The following is a 27,351-nucleotide window of genomic DNA, read 5'->3' as shown; positions in this document are numbered from 1 at the left end:
GATATTATTAGTAACACACAAACAGAAAATTAAGTAATCCTACATACCCTTCAAAATAGTCTTTGCTGTATCTTTTAACCTCAAGCTTTATAGCTTCCATACAGTGGATATTTCACTGCACTCAATATATCTACGTTGCTGCTCTTGCTGTTTGTAAGCACTTTAAATTTGGTTTAGTAAATCCAGATGCAAATAGAAAAATACACCTTCTTAACAAGCCTTTTGAATCCTGTTTGGTGACCTCTTAAGACATCCACCTCATTCCACTGATTATACTGAGAAGAAATTTTGGAATGGTAAAGGAATAGACATTTATTTAAAAAAAACAACAGTGGATGCTTGAGAATCATGATCTAGTACTCTGAAAATATTTCCAACACAATACAATAAAATCCTTTCTATCTTTTCAGAAGTCCGTAAACTGTTTTTTCAAGTCTAAGCAATTAATTTTTCAGAATATGCAGCATTTGAGTAGCGTTTTACATATTTAAAATGCAACCCTAATTGATGAAAATTCTATTTCTAAGTGTTCGGGTCATGGTTTATCTGATTCCATAAAACAGATGTCTTGTCCTGGGCAAAAAACAAATTAGAAATACACTGTAAATTTCCAAAATATGAAAAGTATGAAAAGTAAAGTAAAAATATAAAAAAAGTATGCTGCTTGTATGGTTAAATTGAGCATTGCTTAGGAAGTATAAAACACAGAATCTCTTCCTCTGAAGTGACATTTAGCATAGGTAAGTAGAGAATACACTGTTCCTTCTGTAGTTGATTAACTCAGACACGTCCAACCCATGGCCTGTGGGTCAGATGCTGTCCAGCATGAACTCTACTGTGGCCTGCTCCCTGCCCCATGTCATCATCATCATCATCTTCCCTAATGAGTGGCCCTGCCTGGCCGTGGACACACACTCACTGCTTAACAATAACTAAATGATCAATGTGCTGTTAACACTGAACTGAAATGGGGATGCTGCTGAGTCAGGTTATGGCAAACAATTTCATGCATTTTAATACACTTTCTAAGCACAGCACTGTGAACAGTAAAAAATAAGCAGCTTTGCCTAGTTTGATGAAAAAAAAAAAATAAAATTACTGAAAAAGTTATGAATATTTTTATATACTTTCAGTTGAAATAAATGCATTACCTGTGAATTTTCAAATGGAATGTATAGAGTTGCAATCAGATATTCAAGTCAACCATTTGATCATATCACTTTACTAGACCTTTATAAGACCTGAAGTTGCAGCCAGTGGAAAAGAGCCTTCATTACAGGTCTGGGGGAGCTACCCTACCACCCATAGGGGACCCCTGCTGGAGCAGTCTGTTTTTTAAGAATGGATCCCATGGCACAGACCCATATTGGAGCAGCTTTTGTAGCTTGTGGAAGGAATTCACTAAAGAAGAAGAAAAGGGAAAAGAGGTTGGAGCTGCAGAGATGGTCTTTAGAAGTGACTGTAACTCCCCATTCCACATCCACCTGCACTGTTTAGAGAAGGAGGAGATCCACAAAGAAGATGAGTCTGAGAACAATGGGGTGAGGAGAAAGTGTTTTTACTTTGTTTTTAGTTCTCACTATCCTACTCTGCTATTTACTGGCAATAGATTAATCTTCCCTAAATCTAGTCTGTTTTGCCAAGACAGTAACTGATGAGCAATCTCCCTACACTGTAATAATATTATGGGTATTACTACACTATACTAATACTTTCAATAGATTATTATTATTATTATTTTAAGGGAAATAATGTTTCCTCTCTTCACACTTCATCCTGCTTTTTCTTGTGTCATTTCACTCTACACAACTTTAAGCACAAACTTATGCAAAATAATGGCTGACATTACACAGAATAATTAACATAAACAATACAGAGAAAACTAATGTGTGAGGTTCTTTTTCCCAACTACTGGCTGCACAGCATTTATTTGCAAGAATTTAAGAGATCTGCTAGGTAGCTTTAAAATAAAAGTGTAAATCTAGTCTTCATGCTTTCTAAGGTAAATAGAAGTACATCTCCATATATCTTTTATTTACTCACATGAACTCTGTAAGCATGACAACACAAGATGTAAGTGCACTATAAAAGAAAAATTATACCTCATCTGAGCGCTCACTGAAGAAAGATTTCTTACGGAGAAAGTAAAGAAGTCTATCCATAATAATACCATTACATTGGAAGTCCAAGAGCAGGTGGCATAACTTGCTCATATGTTTGTGGTGATCAATGAATTTCATTTTGTAATAACTTTTAGCTAGTCATGACTCAAATTTGGAATTAGTAGGGGTAAATCTATATTCAATTGTCAGACATGCAAATGAGGAAAAATGAACCTGTATAAGTTGAACACCTATGCCACCTCTTCCACATATTTTAAGTGTGCCTTTAAAATTTTCCTGCTTTAATAGAACGCTGAATATGCAGAAGTATTTGCTTTGCTGCAGACAACTCTCTGAATGACTTTGGTGTTTTCTTTACAATATAAATGCCAAACATTTAAACTCATATCATTCTCAACATTTCTGACAAAGGTCATTTCCTGGTGAGAATAAAAACATTGGATTTCTGAGGCTTAATTTCTGCAAGAAATTCTTTTGCAGTGATTATAATTTATGCTGACTTGGTTTCTTCACTATATATCTGCTTTTATTACATGATCTCATTAAATCCTTTGCAACCTTCAAAGTATGAAGACAGTGTATTGAATGCAAAGTCTGTCACAGGTAAATTATTTTAAAGCAAACTGACCATACTGAGGCTCTGCAAAAGAATGGTAGAAGCAAGCATCAGCTTAGCACATTAAATTTATGAAATCTTAGAAGACCTTGTATATGAGTGTTTTTAATAATAAAGGAACAACAACAAATTACTGGACAGCAACAGTAACCAATGTAAAATGCAGTTACTACTTCCATCAGTAACACCATTATAGAGTTTGAGCTCAGAAACATTTTAGTCTTGATCTGTTGTTTGTTTTTTTTCCTAGGCTTTTCTTTTTTGCTAGAAATGTCTTTTCTTTAGTTGGCTTTTCAATATAGCTGAGAATGCTAAATATCACAGATGTAAGGTAATGAATTTTAAGCTACTAACTAATGTCTTGTGCCTTTCAAAATCTTCTTTTTACTTGCATAAATGTGATAGCTTAGGAATTGGGAATACCATTAACCAATTAAGTTCTTATGTGATGTCTTGCATCCTAAAAGGTCTCTGTTACAAAAAAAAAAAAAAAAAAAAAAAAAAAAAAGATAAACAACAAAAAACACATCCTGGCCAAAAGAAAAATCGTATTTACTTTGACATTACAGTTTTGAGGAAATCAGTACACTGGGGGTGATGAGGTTGCAAACACCCCTTTTCCTGGCTACTAATAAAGAAAATTATCCTCCAGATCATATCACAAAGAAGTTGATGTTTCTCTCTTAATACTACACATGCATCCAGTCTTTAGCATGGTCTTTAACACTAAAGTGCTATTATATGTAATTATGTACTTTTGCCCATAGGATTAGACTTCTAGTTGCAATTATATTCTATTATTTTAAAATGTCATAGTATGAAATTGACTTTTTTTTTAAACACATCTTAATAAAGAACGTACCTGAATATATTGAGTACTGTGGTTTTATTAAAAAAAAAAAGAGGCATAAAACATAAATCATGGCATAAACAGTTTGGCAATATCTGAGATAGTTTACTGTGACTTTCAGATGGAGATAAATTAAAACCTGTACTCAAATATTCCCAATGCCAAAACAACAGAGTATAATAAAATACAGCAACATTTTTAGTAGTAAATAAATTATTTCTTCTGGTAGGAATAAGGTCTTACAGTTGATCATAAATGCAATTTTTCATTGCAGAGCCTTCTGTTTTTCTGTGAACAATTTTTGCTTGGTATCAAAAACATAAAATGAACTATAGTGAATGAAACTAAGAGAAATTATTTACCTTCATTCTTGTCATAGGAACATTGCATCTGCATATGTTAATAACATTCTGTTCTTGACATCCACCATGAAATGACTAATAGCTTAGTATATTACCTTGGATAATCTTTTCATGTGTTCATTAAAAAATTAAAAAAAGAGAAACCAACAATTTGGTTCACTTCCCACATTTTAATTAGAGAGGCCCAAGATAATTTTGAATAATGATTTCAACCAAATGCCTCAGTATAGCCTAAAGTATAGAGGACTAGGACATAAATATATATTTGGTGTGCAGTGAATAGATTTCAGAAAACTATTTTTTTTATGATCCAGAAAGCCTCTATTCAGCTTTCATCTAACCTCAAAATCAACAGTTATTGACTTTCAAACTCTGTAGCTACTCATATTTACTAGTTCCACATATTCCCAGAAAAATAGCGCTGTTCAAGAAGCATTTAGATGAGGTGCTAAGGGATTTGATGTAGTAGTTCAGTGGGTAGGGATGGTGATAGGAGGATGGTTGGACTAGATGATCTTGTAGGTCCTTTCCAACCTAATGAACCTATGAACCTATGAATATGCTTTGATGGACAGAGCAATTCATTAGCTGGTTCATACCAAAGCCTGACAAGACCCAGGACAGCAGTGTTCCTCAACAAAGATTTTCTGCAAGACATGATGTAGCAGACACTTTTAGAGAATGTTTAAAGCCATTGCTAACAGTTGCCCTTCCAGTATAATAGTCCTGGCCTACATTTTATTTTTAATAATTTATGAGGATTTCATTCCCCTCCATGTTTTATCCAATAGCCAAGGCCTTAGAAGAAGACCCTTGGCTCCTATCTCTGCATGGGTCCATCAAACTCATCTGACATCTTCAGGAGGATATGTTAAGCTATAACAAGTTAGTCAGAATGTACAGGTGGTATTCTCTTCTTTTGAAGTTTTTTTATTCATTGAAAATATCAGCATAGAAGGACCATGGACTACTGCATATCAGTTTCACCCTCCTATCAAGACTTTCCATGTTATTTATCTAATTATTTTCTTCCTATAAATGATCAAATATTTTTTACACAAATTCTCTTTAAACAGAAGTTTTTCTATGCTCTTTGAACTATCTTTACAAGAATGAGAGCCATCTGGAGTGCTGAATATTATTCCTATCTCTCCTCTCTCCTACTTAGCTTCAAATATGAGCAAGATGAAATGTTACTCATTGGTAACAGATTCTTTTTCAAATTCTGAGATATTTCTCTTCCCCCATAGAACTGTATGACTAAATATACATCTCAGGATAGAGGATCCTGAATCCCAAATTGATGTTAAAAGTGTAGAAGTTAGGCAGAAAAGCAACTTTTAAACAAACTTATTTCCAGACTGTATACGTAAATCTTTAGATCAAAATATTACAATCATAAAGGGAGTTCAAGTTCTCAGAAATTCTTCTCAGAAACAAATAATTTTACTACAATACTGTCATTTTTATAGTTTCAGATATACAGTTTGCAGAATGGAAGAAAATCATTTCTCTATTAAGACAATTTTTTACTTAGGTGAGACTAGATAGCTGCCAAGGCCACAAGTTCAACTTATTTGAGCCAGTGTTATAAAACTGAAATAAAATCTACTGTTATTATCTTTCTCATAGGTAAATAAATGTTCTCTTTTTCAGTCCTGGAAAGCATTGATTATGTGGTTAGAATACACTGTTACAAAGAAACATATCTACAAATCGATATTTATCAACTCTAAGCAGGAGAAGAAGCAAATTAAACACAAATGATAACATAAAATCCTTTGTTGTTGTTGTTTAATTCATCATAACGTGATACACCATCCTAAAGGAATTTCCACCGTCTTTGAAATAAGGCCTTGCTCACCCAGAAGAAAACAAAACCAAACCAAAGAAAAAACAAACACAACATAGCTCAACAACAAAAATAAAGCAAAAAGAAAAAAAAAAAAGTTCATTTTTATCAATGACAAAAGTCCACTACTCATTTCAGTATGATTTTATCACCTGTTGTTATTAAGATGGTACTCTATCCAAGAAAAACACTTTGCCTTTAGTGAATGTTAAAAAAAAAAAAAACAGCACTGGAAATATATACTGCTGAGTATAAGTGCACTTGATAGTTTCAGTTATTGGAACACTAATAAATAAATTCTTTATCTAGTTAAGAAAAGTAGAATACTCCAAAAAGAAGAAAATCAACTCTTTCTACCATATATGTACCTTCCTGACTGATTTCTATCTACAAAGCAACTAGAAAACATTCTTAACCAATTTTAAGCTGGGGAAGAAACTGTTATCTCCCCTGTACCTCGCAAAATTTTGTAAAAATTTCAAAATTTTCTAGCATCATTTTTTCAATTTTTGGCCACTGAAGTTTGATGTTTATGACTGTAATGTTTTTGGTGGATAATGAAAATAATAAAGTTCTTCAAGTCCCTATAATTTTATAATTGTTTTGTTATTTGTGAATTTATATATATATATATTTGTTTTGTTCATACTTCCCTATTCAATTTGTAATAAAAATTTAAGTACACAACAAAGAAAATCTTCATTCCATTTAAAGTAAATATATTTTACTTTAATTGGAAGTTGATTCTCAGCTTTTTATTTTTGAATTATTTAAAGGAACTGAAATTAAGAAGAGATCTGATTTTAACTCACTGATTTTAACCTCACTGCAGGTATTTGCACACTTAGATGAGATCCCTGAGAGCCTTCTCTAGACTGGAGAGTGTAAATTATCTCAGCCTTTCCTCATAGGAGAGATACTCCTGTCCTTTCCTCAGCTTTGTGTCCCTCTGTTGTATTGCCTCCTTTAGCTCCATAGAGGAGAGGCAAGAACTGGACACGGTACTCCAGATGTTGTCTTAACTAGTGCTGAGGGTAGGAGTAAAGGATTACCACTCTCAACCTGTTGGCAATGCTTTGCCCAATACTTTGCCCAGGATATCATTAGCCTTCTTTGTTACAAATGATGTGACATTTTTTAAACAAGACTATTTAATTTATTTATTTAATAGAAAAGAGATTTCTTTTTCCCAAAAAAGTTTATTAAAATTATCTCATTTTGTAGGTTTTTTTTTTATATGAAAAAGCAAGAATAATAACAGCAAATCAAAAAAAAAAAAAAAAGAAGAAGAAAAATTGATCTTACCATGACAACTGGGTAGAACCCTGTTCCACCCAGGTCTACTGTCATCTCCCATAATACAAGTGAGTGTAGAGTATCCTTGCAGAACATAACCAGCATCACAGTAATATGTGACAGTAGACCCTAGTTTATAGTCCATTCCAAGTCTTGTTCCATTCATTATATTTCCAGGATCAAAACAAGATTCACGTAGTTTTGCTATAAAAGAAAAAAGTATAAACATGATTGTGAATATAATCAAAAATATTATATATACTTCCTGGAATTCTCTCAAGGTTGGTTTTTTTATTATTTATTTATTTGTTTATTTAGAACTGTGTAGGCATGTAATGCCTTATTTACTTAACATTTTATATATGCTTGAGAATTTTTCTCTTCTGCATCAATTTCCTGTGTCTCTAGTCATCCCTCCTTCACTTTAAGAACTGAATTCTTTGCTATATAGTGAATAAACTCATGTTTCTTATATTTTTACCAGGTAATTCCTAGAGTGTAATCACAAAAAGCATTTTTCCAGAATTCACTCATATTGGTACATCCCGGTTTTAAAATCTATGTCACATCCTGGTTTTAAAATCTATGGTCTGAAAATTGATGAGTGGGGGAGTAAGTGGCCAACCTGTCATCCACCAGGACACCCAGGTCCCTCTCCTCACTCTCCTCAGAGCTTCTCTCCAACAGGTCATCCTCCAACCTGTACCAGTGCATGTCGTTATTCCTCCCTACACTCGCCCTTGTTAAACCTCATCTAGTTCCTTTCTGCCTAAGTCTCCAGCCTGTCTAGGTGTCACTGAATGGCAGCACAGCCTTCTGGTATGTCATCCATTTCTTCCAGCTTTGTATAATCAGCAAACTTGCTGAGGGTGCACTCAGTGCCCAATGAGTTACCTATTACTGAACTTCTTTAAAGCTTATACTATGAGATTACTCTTCCTGAGTTTATGGTAAGAAATTTGTGTGTCAGAATTCTAGTAGTCTTTGAATAAGGTATACATTAGTATTAAATAGGAAATTAAATAGAGAAAAAGATAAAGCAATCTATTATGTCTCGAACACAAATCAAAAACTGAGGGAAGACTTCATCTGTCATAGCACAGATTTTCTGTGGGAAAAAATTACAGCCCAATAATTTTCTTTTTACCAAAGGAACTGTTGTGACAGGCTGCTAAATTTGCTGACTAAACACTAATAACATCCTTTTAGAAACACAGTTTCTTAATAACTATTCTTTAAAACTTGAAATACATAGCATTTTCAAACTACTTCTTAAAATCTGAAGTGGCTGTTAAGCAAACTTTTTAATAAAAAGTCAGTATATCAGACTACACTATCTGAAGAGTGAAGTGAAATGCTCTCTATGACTCTGGCTTTATCTTTTCTATACACTCCCATTAGGTAGCTGATTCCCAATTCTTTCACTCTTTTTTTATTTTTTGTGGTTCTAGTTTCCTAATTATCTTGGAAACCCTCCATTGCACTAGACTTGCTTATCTGTGTCAAAATCTTTTCAGCACTGATAAGACCTTAAATGTATTCAAGGTGTGACCTCTGAAGATCAAAACAGAATCATGTAATTATAGAATGGCCTAGGTTGCAAGATCATCTAGTTTCAACACCCCTGCCATGGGCAGGGTTGCCAACAACTAGACCAGGCTGCCCAGAGCCATATCCATTCTTCCAATAGATGGGAGAATCTCTTGCCCACAGCTGCAGATTCCACTCTTGTTTCCACTCTCAGTCCAGAAGGTAGTTACCTGTCTTTACCAGAGAACATGTTTCTGGTTCATGGTCATTTTGCTGTATACAGGGTCTTATAAATCCTGGAAAGCCTATTTGCCACTTCCCTGGGCAGCCTGTTTCAATTCTTGACCCTGAGAAGAATTTTTCCTAATATTCAACCTGAACTTCCCCTGGCACAACTTGAGGCCTCTCATCACTGTTATCTAGCAGAAAAGACCAACCTCCACCTCACCACAGCCTCCTTTCAAGTAGTTATAGAAAGCAATAATGTGTCCCTGAGCCTCCTCTTCTCCAGACTAAGCAATAATGTCAGTGTTCCACCCATCTTATCCAGCTCACAAAATTTGGCTCTCACAATACTGTGGGACAGTATTTCAAAGGAAGGATCATATAGAGCATCATATTTTTAAATCATAGAATCACAGAATGGCTTGGGTTGGAAGGGACCCAAGTTCCAAACCCCCTGCCACAGGCAGGGCCACAAACCTTCAGATTTGGTACTAGCCCAGACTGTGCAGGGCCCCATCCAACCTGGTCTTGAACATCACCAGGGATGGGGCATTCACAGCCTCTCTGGGCAGCCTGTTCCTGCACCTCACTACTCTCTCTGTAAAGAGCTTCTTCCTGACAACTAATCTAAATCTTTCCTCCTTGAGCTTAAAACCATTATCCGTTGTCCTATCACTACCTGCCCGAGAAAAAAATGATTCTCCTCCTGTTTGTAATTCCCTTTTAAATACCGAAGGTTGCAATGAGGTCTCCTTACAGCTTCCATTTCTCCAGGCTGAACAAGCCCAGCTCCCTCAGCCTGTCTTTGTATCAGTGATGCTCCAGAACTCTGATCATTCTCATGGCCCTTCTCTGAACCCTCTCCAACAGGTCCAAATCTTTTCTGTATTCCAGGCTTGTACACTAGACTCCAGATGGGGCCTCACAAGTTTAGATTAGAGAGGGACAATCACCTCCTGCTGGCCACCCCTCTCCTGATGGAACCTGGGATACCATTGGCCTTCTGAGCTGCAAGAACACACTGCTGGTTCATATTCAGTTTTTCATCCACCAGGACCCCCAGGTTCTTCTCGTTGGAGCTGCTCTCAAAGAGTTCCTCTCCCAGTTTATATACATATCTGAGATTGCCTTTACCCAAGTTCAAAAATCACACATTTTGTTGTGTTTAACCTCATTAGGATCATATCGGCCCACCTCTAGAGTTTGATGAGATTTCACTGGATGGCATTCCTTCCTTCTAATGTGTTAACCCAACTGCATGTATAATAATACGTATTATCATACCTGTAGACAAAACCAAAGCCTCACCAGGCAAACAGCTATGAAAACTTAAGGCAGATTAAAGTTTTCCTTAGAAATGTTTTGAATACAGAAGAAATATAATCTTATTTACCTTTGTACTCCAGGTGAAATCCAGTGAAACTAACAGATCCATCACTCCGAAAAGCCAGATGCATGTTATTTGAACTGCTTTCTATCCTCTCTGGAAGCTTGCTATCTTGAAAACTCCCAATCAGAGGGCTATTACTGTCTGGTCCATCATAAATATAAAGAAAATCATAATTTGGCTCTATACTGAAACTGTAGGGAAAAAAAAAAAAGAAAAAAATTAGATTATACTTTGCATAACATTTTTACTATGGCCACCTTAAATAAAAATTTACAATCACAGAATTACAGAATGGCCCGGGTTGAAAGGGACCTCAAGGATCATGAATTGTTCCCCGGCAGGGCCACCAACCTCCCCATCTCATACTAGACCAGGCTGCCCAGGGCCCCATCCAATCTGGCCTTGAACACCTCTACAGATGGGGCATCCACAACCTCTCCAGGCAGCCCATTCCAGCACCTCACCACTCTCATCATAAGGAACTTCCCCCTGACATGTGAACTATCTCTGTTTTCATGAAATGGCAAAAAAAAAAAAAAAAAAAAAAAAGATCAAAAAACTGTCAGAATAATCATTTGTGCAAGTGTTTTTATTGGAAATATTTTTGCTATAAAACAACAGAAACATTTATTCTCTGCTTAGAACCATTATCTTTTCCCTTACTCAGAAAAAGAAAAAGCAAACTTTTTAGAAAGATAAAAAATATTTATGACAATAGTTCTGAATCTTTAGATAAATAATCAGCTTAGATCTACAGGGACCCTTGACAGAAATGCTTTATAATATTATTTAGTCAGCAGCAGAGCACATTGTACACAGCATCCAGTCAGTCTGATCAGCCTTTCACAAAGATAAGGGATTATCCTCTAGTAACGCTAAGGGGAAGCAATATTTTGCACATCAGCATAGCTGAAAAGGTCAAGTGTTGAAACCTTTCTTTTGAACGTAATTTTAGTTCACGTAATTAATGTAGTTAATTATGTTGCTGAAGTGAGTATTGTTAGTGAATTAGTTTTGTTAATTTTGAACTTAATGTTAGCTAGGGCCAGGGAGTTAACCAAATTTCCTTGAGAGATTGATTGTGTACATATTAAAAAAAAAGACGACTGATAGTTGAAGGATGAAGACAGTCCATATTTTGTCTCTAATTGCCACTAGGTCCTAATAAAATGAATTTAGGCATTAAAGACCTGGTCTAGCTTCTTCAGTGAAAATATTTCCTTTAATTTTTGCATTACCTAGGTAATATTTCTTGCAAAAGAAATACAGAATTCAATAGGTTCTATTTTTAAAGTGCAGGAGTTTGCATTTGAATTTAGAAGAGATTCCTGGGATGAGTCCCAATCAAGAGTGATATTTGGGATTAAAAAGTGGATTTTTTTTTATTATTCAAAGTGTGGTTCACGTAAGAATGTATCTTTTTCTTAATCTGGAATTTTTGCCTTAGTCTGTGTGCCGTTACTGAAGCATATCTCAGTAAGCACTCTACTTTGTTGACCAAGCTCTTCTAAGCTTGTCAACTTCCCTCAGAAATCACAGTAACTGTTCAGATTCTAAGAATGACCTAGCAATATTTGGGATCTGTACTTTGTATTTATCTACAGGGTTCATATACAGTACTGGCTTGCACTGTGAAATACCATTTTTGTTCAAGATTTTATGGTCTTCTATACTTAAATATGGAATACAAAAAGTGGAATATTCTTTGATACCCATTTAGTTTATTATACTGATTAATGTTAGAAAATACTTTCTTTGGAACAACTAACCTTATTTGCACCCTGAGGCATTTATCTAAATATGAAATACCTCACTGAATCTATTTGTAAATGAAATGACTTTGTGCAGGCTAGTCAAATACAAAATGTAATGAAAGAGTTCCATGGTACAGAATAATTCACATTTAATATTGTAAAGGTAAATATCAAATATATTTATCAGCACTTCATAAACTATATCAATAAAGACTAAATGAAAATAAACAACAATATGACAAACATCACTAAAAAATGCATCACACTAACACTGATTAGAATAAAGCTAGTATTACACAACTTTCACCATGAGCAGGATTTAAATTTCAAGGGGCATTACAAATACAAATTTTCTGTGATGCTTATTTTTTATATCTTCACATTTAAACATACATAATAACTTACTTTGTGGGCTACACACAATATAGAGTAAAAGTTCATCTGTGGATTCCATTATGCTCAATTTAATTTATTATTGTATTGTAATAAAGGGAAATGTTAAACCTTTGCCATTTAATAAGAACAACAATGGAAATCATCCTGTTGTTTGTGAAATGATAAGGACTAATAAAACTACACTTAAACAACATTTTTTATCTTTTTCCTAAATATCAGGTCAATAGCTCATGGAAAATATGAGTCAATCATTATAGACAATTCTGCTGAACGGGAGTCTTTTTGATGAGTTATTCTACAGCAACTTTTTCAAAGACCTATCAGTAAATTGAGAACCATCCCAATACTCATTAATCAGAGCAAAATGAGGGTCCTTTAACTGAACAGGAGCAATGAGCTGGCAGGCTCCAGCTCTGCGTGTAGTGAATACTTTAACGTCTTTGATGAGATTGCTGACACAGATAACAATTACTAATCATACTGATAATTAATTTAAGTATACCTGACAGTATACCACAGAGCTGTGTACAACTGCTGCCAGTGAAGTTAAAAACATGATTTTTAAAATAATGAGAAATTAGAAGTTTACCTGATAAATGCTAGTGATATAACATAGTCGTTATTAACAGTGATAGTCCAGTCACAATCTCGGCTGTGGGGATAAGGATGAGGGAAGTTTGGTGAAAGTATAAAACCTGATGAACCAGTCAGGTTTCCTCCACAGGGAGCTGTGAATAAAAATAAATTGAAATTGTGGAAAGAAGGTAAGAGAAAAAGAAGCAAGTATCAGCCCTATGTTCACTGACATTTAATGCCCCCTAAAAGATAAACAAGAAATAACCGAAGTATTTACAAAGCTTATATAGAAACAAAAGCTGCATTCACATTTCTCCTTAGACCAATAATAATATTACCAATTAAAATACTTGTTTTGAACTTTATGTCCTTTCTTCTCTTCTAACAGTATATCAAGTCTTTCCTGACAACACCATGAACTTGAGACATGCTTTTATTACTGACATAAAAAAAAAAAAAAAAAAAAAAAAAAAAGACTGGATAAGATTTTTACTTTCAGCTACTTTAATAGGCATTCTATAAGAAGTTTGTAAGGTTAGGAAAAAGTATTTACTTACACTGGTAACGCAGCTACCTGCATTTTCACCACAGATAACTGATTAGTAATTCAGATTGAGACTGACGATAATACAAAAATTCAGTAAATACAAGATTCAACAAAACATCCTAATAAGTGCTGTTTGTGCTCTTAGAGATAAAGATACTATCTTCTTATTATGTGCAGAATAAAATAAGCACATCTCTGTGTTCTTCTGAGTTTGCTAAATGTTATGTGATTGTGATTCAAAAATGTAAATACTTAATAAGAAGAATGGAAGTATAGCCTGTCCTGTGCTTAGGCATTCTTTAATGGAGTTTTCATATAAGAATACAATAGGAAAGTTTTCTGGACATCGTATTTATCTTTTTTCTTTCTCTCTATTCTTGAATTAAATTCACAAGTGTTTCAGAATCTATCACTCTCTGAATTTCATGTGAGGAATATTTTTGTTATGTTTCATAACTTAATTTGTAGCTGGGGTAAGACCAGGTCTGAATACAAATTTTAAAGGGCAGCTACCATTTATAGCATTAGACATAAAGCCTAATGCTAAGCAAATATAATAGCTCATCCAGAAAGAGTATCAAGTATAAATCTACTAGGGAAAATGTACTTTTAATGTATTACACAACGAAAAATAGAGATGTAGATTATATTTACCTATCTTCATAAACCTCTTTGTAGACATAGTGGTAAGCCAGCACTATAAGTATGATGACATTAGTATTCTTTGCTTACAAGGGAGGAAGTACAGTACTTAATCCAAAACCTATTCAAACTTTAAATAAGATAACAAAGTGTGTTAAAGATAATTAAGTGTTTAAGATAATTGTGTTAAAGGCAAGAAAATAAATGAAAGCTAAAAAAGTGCTCCTAGCAGGTGTTTAGTGCAAATTTCTTCTTGTAAGATACTCCCAAGACCATTCTATTAGGAATAGCAAATTAGGGTGGACTCTCATGTGAAGCTCATCACAAAGCTGCAGTGGTCATTTCATATTTTTTGAAATGCAGGCCCTGTATTTTAGGTACCTGCATTTTTCCCCACATCCTTTCAGAAGTTCTTTTCAGGCAGTCCTTTGGATTCTCAGAGTAAGCACACTATCTCATATAAAAGTCTCTCAGGGTGATAACACTGCATTTGGGCCTATTCACTCAGCTGCACTTTCATGGATAATCACATTTTCCTTCTTTACCACCATAATTGCAGATCCTATTTAAGGGGCTACCTATCACAACACCTGGAGATTTTCAGGCCTGTAGCTTCTAACCACTCAAAAAAAATCTTCCATCATTCTACACCATAGTATTACATTCGATTGCATTAAAGAACATACTGGGTAAATAAGTATCATTACATTATTTACCTAACTATTTAAATGCAACACATTTCATTAATTATTTATAATTCTGCCTCTAAGTTGGGTTCTGAAAGTGATAGAATTTCTTCCAAGATAAATAGTGATTTGGATTTACCTCAGAAGTGATTATTTGAAGGCTGAAATCTACTAGCTATGTTTATGATTTCTTACAATTTTTTCATGATGATTCAGTTAAATTAAATCCTTTCAAAATCCATTTAATATGAACTTTGTTATTCTGAATAGCATTAGAGACTGAGACAATATTTACAAAGAGTGCATTTTTATTTCTGATAAGAAAAATATTGTTTTTGTAAACTAATGCATTCTGCTAGAGAAACAGTAATGTATTATCTTCTCAATGTTTTCAGTAGCATTCTATTGTAGCCTTCTGATATTTTTACCTGACCTATACATTTCCTCAGTGATGTGCCTAATGTTTTGTAAACACAGACAAATGAATTAAATCCTTCACGGTTTTTCATATTTTGTGGCAAATGGTCATTACACTGGCTTTCATGCTTTCTTTGCTACAGATAATAAAACTAGAAATAATATAGGCATGAAAGGTAATGCATGAGACCTATGTAGATTGCTCCAAGAGTAACATCTCATACTTATTCTCATGGACGCTACAAAAGATACAAAGAACACAATAGCAATACTTGATAGAGCTCAGCTATAAAACATTATTTTTCAACATAGTCACCACCATGAGCTATGTGTTTTTGCCAGCAATGAGCTAGAGACTGCATTCAAATGCATTCTGCATTCAAAACAAACCATAGGCAGAGGTGACCCACTATCAGAGTTTCCAATGTTGAAACACATCACCCACTTTTTTTCCTCATAAAAGAATTCAATGACACATCTTTGCTTCATATACACTCTCATATCACACATAATTTTCTCAGACTGCTCCTCTGCTGTCATCTGTCACAGAGCAATAATACATAATGGAATACTTGTGGGAAGGTTTAACTTCTACTACCATACCACCAACATCTGTCTCTGATGTCATGAGACAACATCACAAAACAGGAGTCATTGCTTTATGATCAGCCCTCATATTACACTAGTAATTACAGTGGAAAGATTTTGTAACATTCACTGAAGATTTAAAAAAGAATAAATAATGAATATGTATTAGTTTCCTAAAATAAAGTATTTATGCAAGTGATTAATTGCACCAAAATTTCAAAATATTGGAAAGTATTCTTTGATTGTTTCCTGCATACCTATGCAGACTGGTGGGTTGGGCTGCCAGAAGTACCGATTTTCTACCTGAATGCAGGTTATCCTTTCATCTCCTTGCAATTCATATCCAGGGTCACACTGAAAAACCACAGTGTCTCCAGGTTCTCTTCCGTCCCCATTTCTAGTTCCATTCATGGGGACACCAGGATCACGGCAGGCAGTAGCTACAGAACCTATCAGAGAGAGGGGTTAAAAAAAACCCAGCTTTTCTACCAATGTTTGTCATATTATGGTCTTCTAATCTGATAACTCTGCAAATCCAAAATTTTCCTAATCCTAAAATTTTGAGAAATCATTCAGAAATATATGGGCAATAGTATGTCTTTTTGGCTTTTTATAATTCTATTATTTATTTTTTTCTTATTTTACCTATAGGGTCAATAGAACAAGTGGGAAACATCTGTTACTGTCATAGACTCTTAAAATTCCAGTGTGGTAAACTGGACAGGAACACTGCCCTTGTACATAAATTTTTTACCACTCAGTGAATGGTTTATATTACATATGTAACATTTACTTCAGGAATAAATTTGTTATAAGAAATCTTATTTTGACTCATTTGGCATCATATATTCACCTTAAAAAGAGATGGACGTAAGGTATTGGATTTCTCTTATCATTATTTTTTAAGATATATAAAATCATCAGAAAAAGACTTTTCAAATACAGAAATATATACTTTGGAGGGACAAGATTAAAAAAACAATAGTGTAAGAAAAAGATTGAAGAAGAAAATCAGAGTGTTATATATCACCATAAAACTAATGTATTTCTTGACAGCTTCTATTTCACACGCCTGACTCTAGACCATCAATACTGTTTACAGCTGTATTTTGTTTGTTTGATTTAAAAGAGGGGTCTCTATTATCACGATCAATATAATTTGCTCTGCATATTCTACTTTTTTATATTTTTATTCTGTTATTTCTTTTTTCATCATCTATCTTCAACCTAATTTCTGTCTCCTATTGAAGTTTATTTGTTGTTTTATCTATTAAGTAGATATCCAGCAAAAGAGAGGATTTCCTTCCCTCACCCTCCCTCCCCTTAGATTTTTAGTGATCTAATCAAAGCTTTTATTGTTCCTCATGAGAACTAGTGAAGCAAAATCTTCAGCAGTAATAAAGGCTCAACTTTGCTATCATACCTGAATTGCTGTCTTGAAATTTTACTGCAAAATAAATGGAACTGGCTATCACAATTCTTAATATGTTCATAGAATCATAGAATCACCAAGGTTGGAAAAGACCTACAAATCACCCAGTCTAACTGTCCACCTATACCAGTAGTTCTCTCTAAACTACGTTCCTCAACACAACATCTAAACATTCCTTGACTACCTCCTGGGTCAGTTACTCCACCACCTCCCTGGGCAGCCCAATCCAGTGCCTGACCACTCTTTCAGAGAATAAATATTTCCTAACATCCAGTCTGAATATCCCTGGTGCAACTTGAAGCCATTCCCTCTAGACCTGTCACTAGTTGCAAGAGAAAAGAGGTCACTTCAGTCCCCCTTCATGTAGTTATAGAGAGCAACAAGGTCTCCCCTGAGCCTCCTCTTCTCCAGGCATCATATAAATGATCTAAAATTATTTGTGACATAAAATAGTTAAGAAAAAATAAATTTATTTTCATTCTAATGTAAAATTGTAGGTCATTATTAACAACAAAAAAAGCTGTAAACAAAACATTACAAAAAGAAATCTCTTAAGTTCATGTCATCTTGAATAGCCCATAAGGTATGAACTGTAAATGTAACAAGCTAAAGTGGTAGAAACTATATTTTAGATAGGAAAAACACATGCTTCAAAAACTGTTACACAGTACATACAGCACAACAGATGCAGGAATAACAGTATGTAGCACAAGCTTGCGTGGAGTCAACAGATTTTTGTTTCCTAATAAGTATAGAGAAATGCTCAAAATTACTTTATCCTTCAGTGGTGAAAGTCAATAGATTAAGTGCCAGATCAAGAATTTAAAGAGAGAGTTGTTGATCAAGAGGTCCAGCTTCGGGTTGGAGTTGAATGAGTCTTGACGTTTAAACTGTCCAGTAGATAGCAGATGTGGGGACACATTAGACATACAGAGCCAGTGTGTACTTGGCTGTGTAGACAGAATGTTTTTCAGCATTACCTTTTCACAGTGTTGAGCTGAATGTGTTTTGGAAACTCAGGATTATCTCTATCTGTATTTATTTTTAACTCTGGTGCCTTGGAAGTTGGATAAAATAGACACCTGAGTTATGCTAGAACAACTCAGAACTAAGAATGTCTGACTACGGGCAGTGTTGCCAGCAGTGTTACAGAATCAGTGGCTTCCATCCATAGATCACTTCCCAGTCTTTGCTAATATAAAAAACAAACAAACAAACAAACGAAGGACTCATAATTGAGATCGAATATCTCTGATATCCAACCAAAATATTCTACAGTATAGACTCTGAATACAAGACCGTCAATTCTCCAGTGCTAATATATTTTCTGGAGAGTTGTTTAGTTTTCCCTATTCCTGTTACTTGAAGGAAGATTCAGTAATCAAGCCACATAGAACATTTTCCCCTGAAACTTATTTAGACTAGTCCTAGAAGTACTCATATGAACAGATTCATGTATTCCTAGCAGTTAAGGCTGAGAGGAGGGAATAACTTAAACCACCATTTGACTAGTATATGACTATAAAAATCCTGAAAATGCTGAAAACATTAAAACAGCATTTAGTTGGGCCCAGCAAGATTTCACACAGATTTGTCTACAGATTTTGTTGATATGGAGCATAAAAATATTTTGATAAATCTGTTTATTAATAACATATCAGTGTACATTCAAACAATCAGATAAAGTACTATAAATTGATATTTCCTGCTACAAAAATAAGTTAATGCCAGGATGTAAAGATTCTGATAGTTCATGAGCCCAAGCAATTTGATATATGATTTATGTCCCAAGTTGTCAGCTCCATTTTCATGCAGGAAAGATACACTAACGCAATATTAAAAGAGTGACGTAGCACAAATAAACTTCACTGATGCAGGGATCAATATCATAAATGTCAAAATTTTTTCCTGTTACCAGTGATTTTTAAATTTAGTCTTATAATGCATGCCAAGTCCAATATCATGAAAGAATCTGAATACCAACCCTGAGACAAAATTACTTGTACATTCTGATTAATTTTTATGTCTTCTGGAGAGAAAAGGAGAAATTCATTTATTTATTTGAATTTTTTTTTTTAACTCCAGTGCATAAGATCATTACAGAAGCTGTGAGCTTTCCAAATTTCAAGCTCTTCTGAACCCATAGCATGTCAAAAGAAAGTTTCTCTTAAGTTATTTAAATCATTACATTTTTCTGAATTCTTATCACTCTACAAAAAGGCTTTTTATAATTGTCGGCATTTCAAATGTGTGCCTTCTGGAACCAATCCTGACAGAATGCACCTTGAAAATTCAAGCTCTCCCAGACTCCATGTAATTTTTTTACCTGTGTGAACAATGTGGTCTCCCTACATCTCTAATACTGTCTATTGGAGTATCAGGCCACCTTGATATTTGCTATCTCAAAACCAACCCTATACACAATTCTTCCTGAAAAATAAAAAAAAAAAATAGCCTCACTGTTTTCACTTAGTCTTCTACCAACAGAAGAATTATCTGCTAAGATAATTTTTAATATATTTAGAACTTCATTATCTGCTAGATACAACAGAGGTTTAGAAGCATAGACATAATAACTCTTAAGTAAATTCTAAACAACTATTGATTTTGCATGACTTTATTCTATGTTTGTCTGTTATTGTTTAAAGATTAAAACAGAAAAACATTAATAATAAAGCACTGAATCAGAATTTTGTTCAGAACCATTTCCAGCAAAAGAGTATAACATTTTACACAATTCGAGGTATCTAGATTGTCCAGGCAAGTTTTCTGTTTGTCTGTGGTTTAGCTACATCACCTTGAGCATTTAACTTTAGATTTCATTTCTCTCATTCATTTCCTGCAATTGTAAAGAAGTTAGGTGGTGTAATATAAGTGAGGGGTTTTGTTTGTTTGTTTTGATTAATTTTTATATGACGAAAAAAACAAACAAAAGTTAGGGCATGCAATCAGTAAACTGGAATAGACCACATTTCAAATCCCTTTGAATCGATATGAAGAAGAGGATAGACTATTTATTGTTACGGTTTATTGAAGAGAAATTCAAGAGTCAGTAACTGAAAAAATGTAATATATAAGCCTAATTTCAGTTTTGCATTCAAATAATATTTGACTATTCTAAATAAAATAAAAGAGTTTAGAAATCAAATTGCCACGTCATTAGTATCAGTTCTGGTAGCAGAACTTCCAAGAAGATGTGAAAATATTGAATTCTGAGATGAATTTCTGGAGGAAAAGAAAGTCAGTGTTGAATGTCTAGAGGTGGAAAAGAGGGTTGAATTGCTTCTGTTATTTCATGGATTGTGGGAGATGATGAAGCAATAGGTGCTTGGAGAGCACTGTCCACAGTAGACTCCAGGTCACATGTTTCAAACCTCATTGCAGCAGAAGTAATCTTACTGACAATCTAAAGTCATCATAGCCATGTTATTAAATAGTCATCACATTGGCTTTATTTTGTATTGTACATAATAATTTATGAAATCTAGAGACTTTATATTTCAGTTTTTCAACAGTAGTTGTTGGAGTGATTGGTAATGGCAAGGTTTGGAGTGCTTATCTCATAATTAAAGTTGATCTTTATACTTTATTATTTCAGTGATGTTGTATTCAAAATTTGTATACAGATTATTTTGATTAACATTGAGTAGAATGCATAAAAATATGTAGTGACTATTGTTAACTGAACCTGATTTAAAAATATGCAAAAAAATGCAAAATGCAGGACTCAGCATTTGGTCTTGTTAAATACCATTTAACAAGTATGGTAATAGTACAATACTATTGGTCTCAGTCCAGCAATCCAGGCTGTCTAGATCCGTCTTTCTACCCTCAGGCAGATTGATACTTCCTCCTAGCTTGGTCTCATCTGCATACTTACTGAGATTAAACTCAATCTCCTCTTCCAGATCATCCATAAGGATATTAAACAAGACCAGCATCAATACTGACCCCTAGTGAATGTCACTTGTGACTAGTTGCCTGCTTGATTTAATTCCATTCTCCACCACTCTCTGGCTTGATAATGTTTTCTGTATTCTTCAACATTAAATGGTCAATGAAGTAAAATGGCAATATATATATAGTGAAACTAAGAAATTGCAAGTTTTATCCATGGTTTCAAATAAATAAATATATCAGGAGGAAAATTCTCACTCTTTCATTACAAGCCAAATATATTTTAAATTGTTTTCTCATTCACATACTTCATTCTTCCTTCAAATTTTTGTATATGTGCTCATGTGCTTTTTTCATATTTGTTGAAAGAATTAGGGTAGGGGAAAAATGAGGTAATACAGCCACCAAGCGTGCAAGGCCAAACGTAAACACTGTTATCTTTAAAAGTTAGAGTCTCAGTATCAATCCATGTCAGAAACATTTCTACCACCTTACAAAATCATGGCATGAAATCATATCTTGCTATACTTAAAAAAAAAAAAATAGTGAGCAGAAATATAGTCAAAATAGACCTCATTAATTATTTCTTACAGTTCAATTTAAAAAGTGTTAGAAATGATTTAATAACAGTTAAATAGCTGTTTAGATTTGACAGCATTCTGCTGGCTGGTAAAGCCAATAAGATGAAATAGTGTTAGAAGGCAAAAAGGAGAAGGACACTGCTGATCTGGCAGTTCTATTTCCTTTTTCATCCTACACGAGCACAGCAAGAATTAAAATTCTGCACAGATGTCTCTGAAAGCAGAATTTTTCACTGATTAGAAAAGGATGAAGCTTTTAACATCACTATATCACCCCCTTTATGAAAAAAAAAAAGAACACTAGTAAGAAATGTAAGCATTCCTTTGCCTTCCAAACTTTTTGAAGCAAAGCCAAGACACAGATTATTTTTTTATTATTATTATTTTTAATGAAAACAGCTTTACAAGAAATCTACTAGCTTGGATTATCCCTTTCCTTCCAAAATCAGAAATGTTGTCACTTATTTCAGTTGCTGCCAGCAGTACAATTATCTGTGGGTGAGCCAACTCATAAAAATAAATGAAGGAATGAATGAATTCATCAACTTACTTGAAAACTGTATGGCAAACCCAGATTTGCTGATATAAAAATCTGTGTCAAACTGGATTGTTACTGTGTTGAGTGTACTGTGAATGCCTTCAGGAACAAGGGATCCACTAATTTCCTTGAGTAACATCTCATTCTCAGGTGGTCCATCCCAAACTCGTAGAATATCATGCGATGCCTCAGTATCAAAAGCAAGAAACTGGAGGCTGTGAGAACACCATGTTATTATTGTCAGATTTCATTTTATTTAACAATGTAAAAACACCCACCAACAAATAAAAAACAAAACAAAACAATAAACCTAAGCCAACCGAACCTAAACTAAAAAAGGAAATAAACTTTAATTTCTGAGTGTAATTTTCTAAAATACTTTTCATACTTTTACCTTTTCATTCATATAATCTTAATACAGAAATATATTTGAAAGCAAAACTCGTTTGTAACTAGTAACATTTGAATTTGTGAATCATGAAATAAGTATATTGTATTAACTACTCGAATAATCTATAGGCACCCACAGGCTTTCCATAAAATTGTTTTGTTTTTCTTAAAACAGTAGTTTGGTTTCTTTTAGACATATTTTCTGCTAATAGTTACTGTTTGTACAGAGTATTTTAAAATTCTTAAACATTTCACAAAATTACAAGAAATTTTCAGGATTGATCTTCATCAAACAACATTTACTGAAAACAGATAGTTTAAACACCAAACTACATTTTCAAGTTGAGTACACCATGAATACTGTCCTTGAACTGCATCTTAAATCCTAATTTAAATCCTTAAATCCCATTTTTTTTCCTCAGCTGAACAGACAAGATTTCCTTATTACATAAACAAAATATCTACAATAATTGTAAGATTCATTTTCAGTACCTGACAATATTTCCTGGATCTACTTCAATCACCCACATGCAACGCAGATTATTATCATAGGGAAAAGGATAGCCAGGAGATAAGATTCTTCCTGATGATTCTCCTTTAAAACGGCCTCCACACTCAGCTAATGAAAACATTACATAATGTTACTATTAATTCATTGCAGATAGCCTTTCAACTAATCATCTGAGTAATCAACTTATACATCTACTCCCTTGCCAAATAAGTAACATTACTGAAACACAGCAAACCTAACTACATGCCCTAAAACTGTAAGATATAAATACTTCAGATAGTTAAGGATAAACTGTACATTTTTTTATCTATGTATTTTGGTAATATATATTTTTAGCATCTATGTCTTTCTAATAATTTTGAATACATACTAATTAGAAAGCATACCTTTGTATAATTAAAGAAATATTATTTTTCAGAAAAAAAACCACAAAAAACAAAAACAAGAACACAATGTCACCTTAAATCAGAAGAATTAAGAAATCACAAATTAATAAATAGGAAATTTAAAAAATAAAAGCGGAAACATACTAAAATAAAGTGAACTTGTCAGATTGAAAATCTAAATTTTAACTTAGAAAATAAAAAAGGTGTAAGACTTCTTACCTGAGATTTGTCCTCACAGTGAAGCTATAATATTTCTTAGAGGATTAACAGATGGTGAGTAGCTCCCTGTTAGTTGGCCTCAGCCAGCTGGGCAAAACTGAGCATTTCATAATCTAGATACCTAGATTTTTTAAATACAGATCCTCAAGCCTTTAAAGCTTTTTGATCCCCCTTTCCTTCCTTTTAAAGTCCATCTAATGTTTTCTCTCTTATGAAGTCTTATGAAGTCTAAAGTCAAAATAATATTTTGATTAGATAAGTCAGTATAGTTGCAATGCAGTTTTGTGTGTAACATCACCTAACATCACCTAAAATATTTGGTTGGGAGATGTATTATGAGCTGTGAATTCCCTGATAAAATGCAATTGAAATGCTACTCATAGTAGATTTTTCAGACATAACAAAATCAAACTTAGAGAAACAGATGGCATTTCATATCTTTTAAACACCAAAATCTCTCTCCATTTGTAAATATTTTGTAGTTATTTAGTTCAGAAGATAGGGTTATCTTATTCTTCCAGTGGCATAAGGATATAAATAAATTATACAATGAAGAAAAACTTGCTTATTTACACTCCAAATTAATTACTAATTAATTACATTTTATCCAAGATTACTAAACAACTCTAAGTTTATAAATTCCAATTTTCATGAAAGACAATTTGGTTGCTTTTTATTAGGATTTTGCCATGATGTGCCAGTAGTAACTTTTCAGGTGTCAGTGTGAAAAAGCAGGAAAATCATTTGTGAGGACAGTTCTAACAAGAATACGAACTTTTTTTAAAAAATGACAATTCTAAAAATTAAGGGATTTCAAATTAAAGCAAATACTTATTGATCTTCATAGCTTACTTCAAATTCAGTAGTTATTATGTTCTATTGTGATATTTAATACATTTAGAACTGCTTGAAAATGGTTTTGTTGTCTTGTCAATATCACTTTTTTTGCATGGTATAATTCTGAAACAATAATAGTACCATTTTAACTTACAACTGTAACATAAAATTAAAGTATCTGTTCATTTATGATACTCATAAGCATTCAGATAAATAAAATTGTTAACGTCAACCTACAAATATTTCATGCCGAGCACTGCTTCTCCAGTTTTCTCATAGTTTACCTAAACAACCTGCAAACCCCAAAATATCTTGACTTGGGCTGGGATCAAGTTATTCTAAGTACTAAACTTGAGTACAAGCAGCTAAATGACTCATAAGCAAGATCTTGGAAAAAGTAAAACATAGCGCTGCTAAAAAAATCTTTTTTTCTTTCCAATTTCCAATTTCCTTTTGCAGCAAAGAAATCTAGTTTCAATCCAATTCTAAGTAAAAGTGAATGTTGAAAAAAGGATTTCTATAACCCAGGAATCAATGCTACTGTTGATTCATCTTCCTCTTATTTAATCCATTATTGAATTTAAAGCCTCAAAGATTTGTTCACTCAGGTTTTTGTTTGGACATACTCTAAGAACTACCTAAAAGAGGTATCTGTTCTTCAAAAAAGACTGCAGTTTGTTTCCCTCAGGAATATTTTTAATTGAAACATTATTCTTTCCGATCTTATGCATTTCTTAACTGTTGTCCTGCTTCCCTCTTCTCATCTTCCTCAAAGTGTATCTTTACTAAGACATAATTAAACCTTTACTATATTTTTAACCCAATAATCCTAGAAGATTATAATTTGATTGTCATTTTTCACAATTCATAGTGGGTCCCTTCTATAGCATTTTAAGCATCTGCAGCTATCCTTAATTAACATGAAAAATTGGAAGTTATGTTGAAATCAGTACCATCACTTGCATCTGTTGTTCAAAAACCTTTTGAATTCTTAAGCTTATCTATACAAAAGTCTTATTTGTTTCAAATAAAATTACTTTAATATCTATTCAGCCAAACCTAAGTAATTCTCAGCTTGGGACAAATAGTACTGCTCATACACAGCAGTTTTACAGCAGTTTAACTCTTCACTGAATGCAAGTAGCAGGTTTTACAACTTAGGAAAAGAAAAATACTTTATTGTAATAAATAAAACCAATACAAGCCATTCAAAACTCAAATAACACTAGAAATGTACTTTCATTAATTTACCTAAAAACTTAAAAGAAAATAAATAAAGGAAAATCATTTTAAAATCATACTTTTTCGTTTTCTTTTTTGAGTAGCAGTGTCTCATGTATTGGGATTTTTTCCTTATATGTAGTACACTTAACTAGGTGGATAAGTGATCTCTCTTAAGAGCAAACTGTAGAGATGTGTTTGAAATGGCATTAATTTAAAGCTGAAAAATATTCACTACAAACTGATTCACATTCTAAATAGCTTCATCTATACAAATCATTTTGAACTAATTATTACGTGGTTTTCATAAAGAAACATATGATGATAAAAATCTAGATGCTTAACTTCTATAATCTTTTAAAAGACACTTGGGCAGTTCTTTGTTATTAAAATGAAAAATAATACATGACCATATGGATATGCAGAAAATCATTATTTTTCCTCAGAGGTCCAGCTTCACCTGTGGATTTCTATTTAATGAAGTGTTTTGTTGTTGTTCTTGTTGTTGTTGCTGTTGTTTTTTTGTCTTGAAATTTTTACCAGCTCTTGAAAATGACTCACTTCCTAATGTAAACCTATGTCTTTTTAGTTGTATGCATCTATATACTGGAGAGAGGACTGCTGAATAACTAAATCTGGCAATAATGTGTTTTATTCATCTTGGGACCTTCTTCAGAACTCAGCCCATGTCTTGCAAGAGACATCAGCATTTATCTACAGTCCATGAGTTGTTCTAGAAATCCCATTCCTGTAGTCCATCTAGATGTAAATTATTATAGGTCCTGGATATTTGCTTAGAAATACAGGGAAACTGAATTTTTCGGTTAATGAAAATAGTGCACAGCACACAGTCTAGATTATTAATCATTAAAATTGATTAAAAATCAGTAAGAAAAAGGAGTAACTTTAGACAGGTTTACCTTGGTTCGTTTTAAAATTAAGCAAGAACTCATACATATATATGTGTATATTACTAAGGTGATATATCATATGCTTTTAATATTTAATGAAAGAACTGAAAATGTTTAATTTCAACTTTCTGCCATCAATCATAACATTTTATCTGATCCTTTTGTTCTAACTACCATCTGTTCTTTCTGTACTTTCTAGATGATGCTTACTCTTTCCAGTGCCATGCCATCCTTCTAATTCTTCAATTTCAAATATCCAAGATAACATATAAATTGGTAATCACTGGGAATATTCAAAGGATTACCATAAATTTGGGACTGAAACATTTATTCCCTAATGATTACTCTCAAAGGGCTGTTCACTTTATTTGTTGCATATTTTTCTAAATGAGTTTTAAATCTTGATAAAGTAAATTGTTTTCAGTCAAAATTAAAACTGAGCATGAAGTGCACTTCATTCTTTACTTTCTAATACTCATTCCTCATTTTTGCTAACTGAAGAAGAAAGAAAGACAATTACTTACTTTAGTCTTGTCTTATTTCTCCCTTCTAATGGAAGGAATTGAGCTTGTAAGTAC

General features: G+C 33.4%; 1 protein-coding gene across 3 annotated transcripts in view; it reads right to left on the bottom strand.

Annotated features, from left to right (window-relative positions):
- Window positions 1–27,351, bottom strand: part of CSMD3 (CUB and Sushi multiple domains 3) — a 512,136-nt gene that overhangs the window by 131,153 nt on the left and 353,632 nt on the right. For all 3 annotated transcript variants that reach the window (XM_065752466.1, XM_065752468.1, XM_065752469.1), the window contains 6 exons: window positions 23,181–23,307; window positions 22,311–22,513; window positions 16,108–16,299; window positions 12,984–13,122; window positions 10,248–10,435; window positions 7,109–7,303 (listed from right to left, as the gene is read on the bottom strand). In XM_065752466.1, the coding sequence (XP_065608538.1) occupies window positions 7,109–7,303; window positions 10,248–10,435; window positions 12,984–13,122; window positions 16,108–16,299; window positions 22,311–22,513; window positions 23,181–23,307 (1,044 nt within the window). The remainder of the gene's footprint in view (window positions 1–7,108; window positions 7,304–10,247; window positions 10,436–12,983; window positions 13,123–16,107; window positions 16,300–22,310; window positions 22,514–23,180; window positions 23,308–27,351) is intronic.

Source organism: Cyrtonyx montezumae, unplaced genomic scaffold (assembly GCF_038088225.1).
Source record: "Cyrtonyx montezumae isolate F1298 unplaced genomic scaffold, pur_monq_1.0 scaffold_8, whole genome shotgun sequence".
NCBI classification, from domain to species: Eukaryota; Metazoa; Chordata; class Aves; order Galliformes; family Odontophoridae; genus Cyrtonyx; species Cyrtonyx montezumae.
Note: the sequence above shows the minus strand (reverse complement) of the source record. Positions and strands in the feature narration are given on the sequence as shown.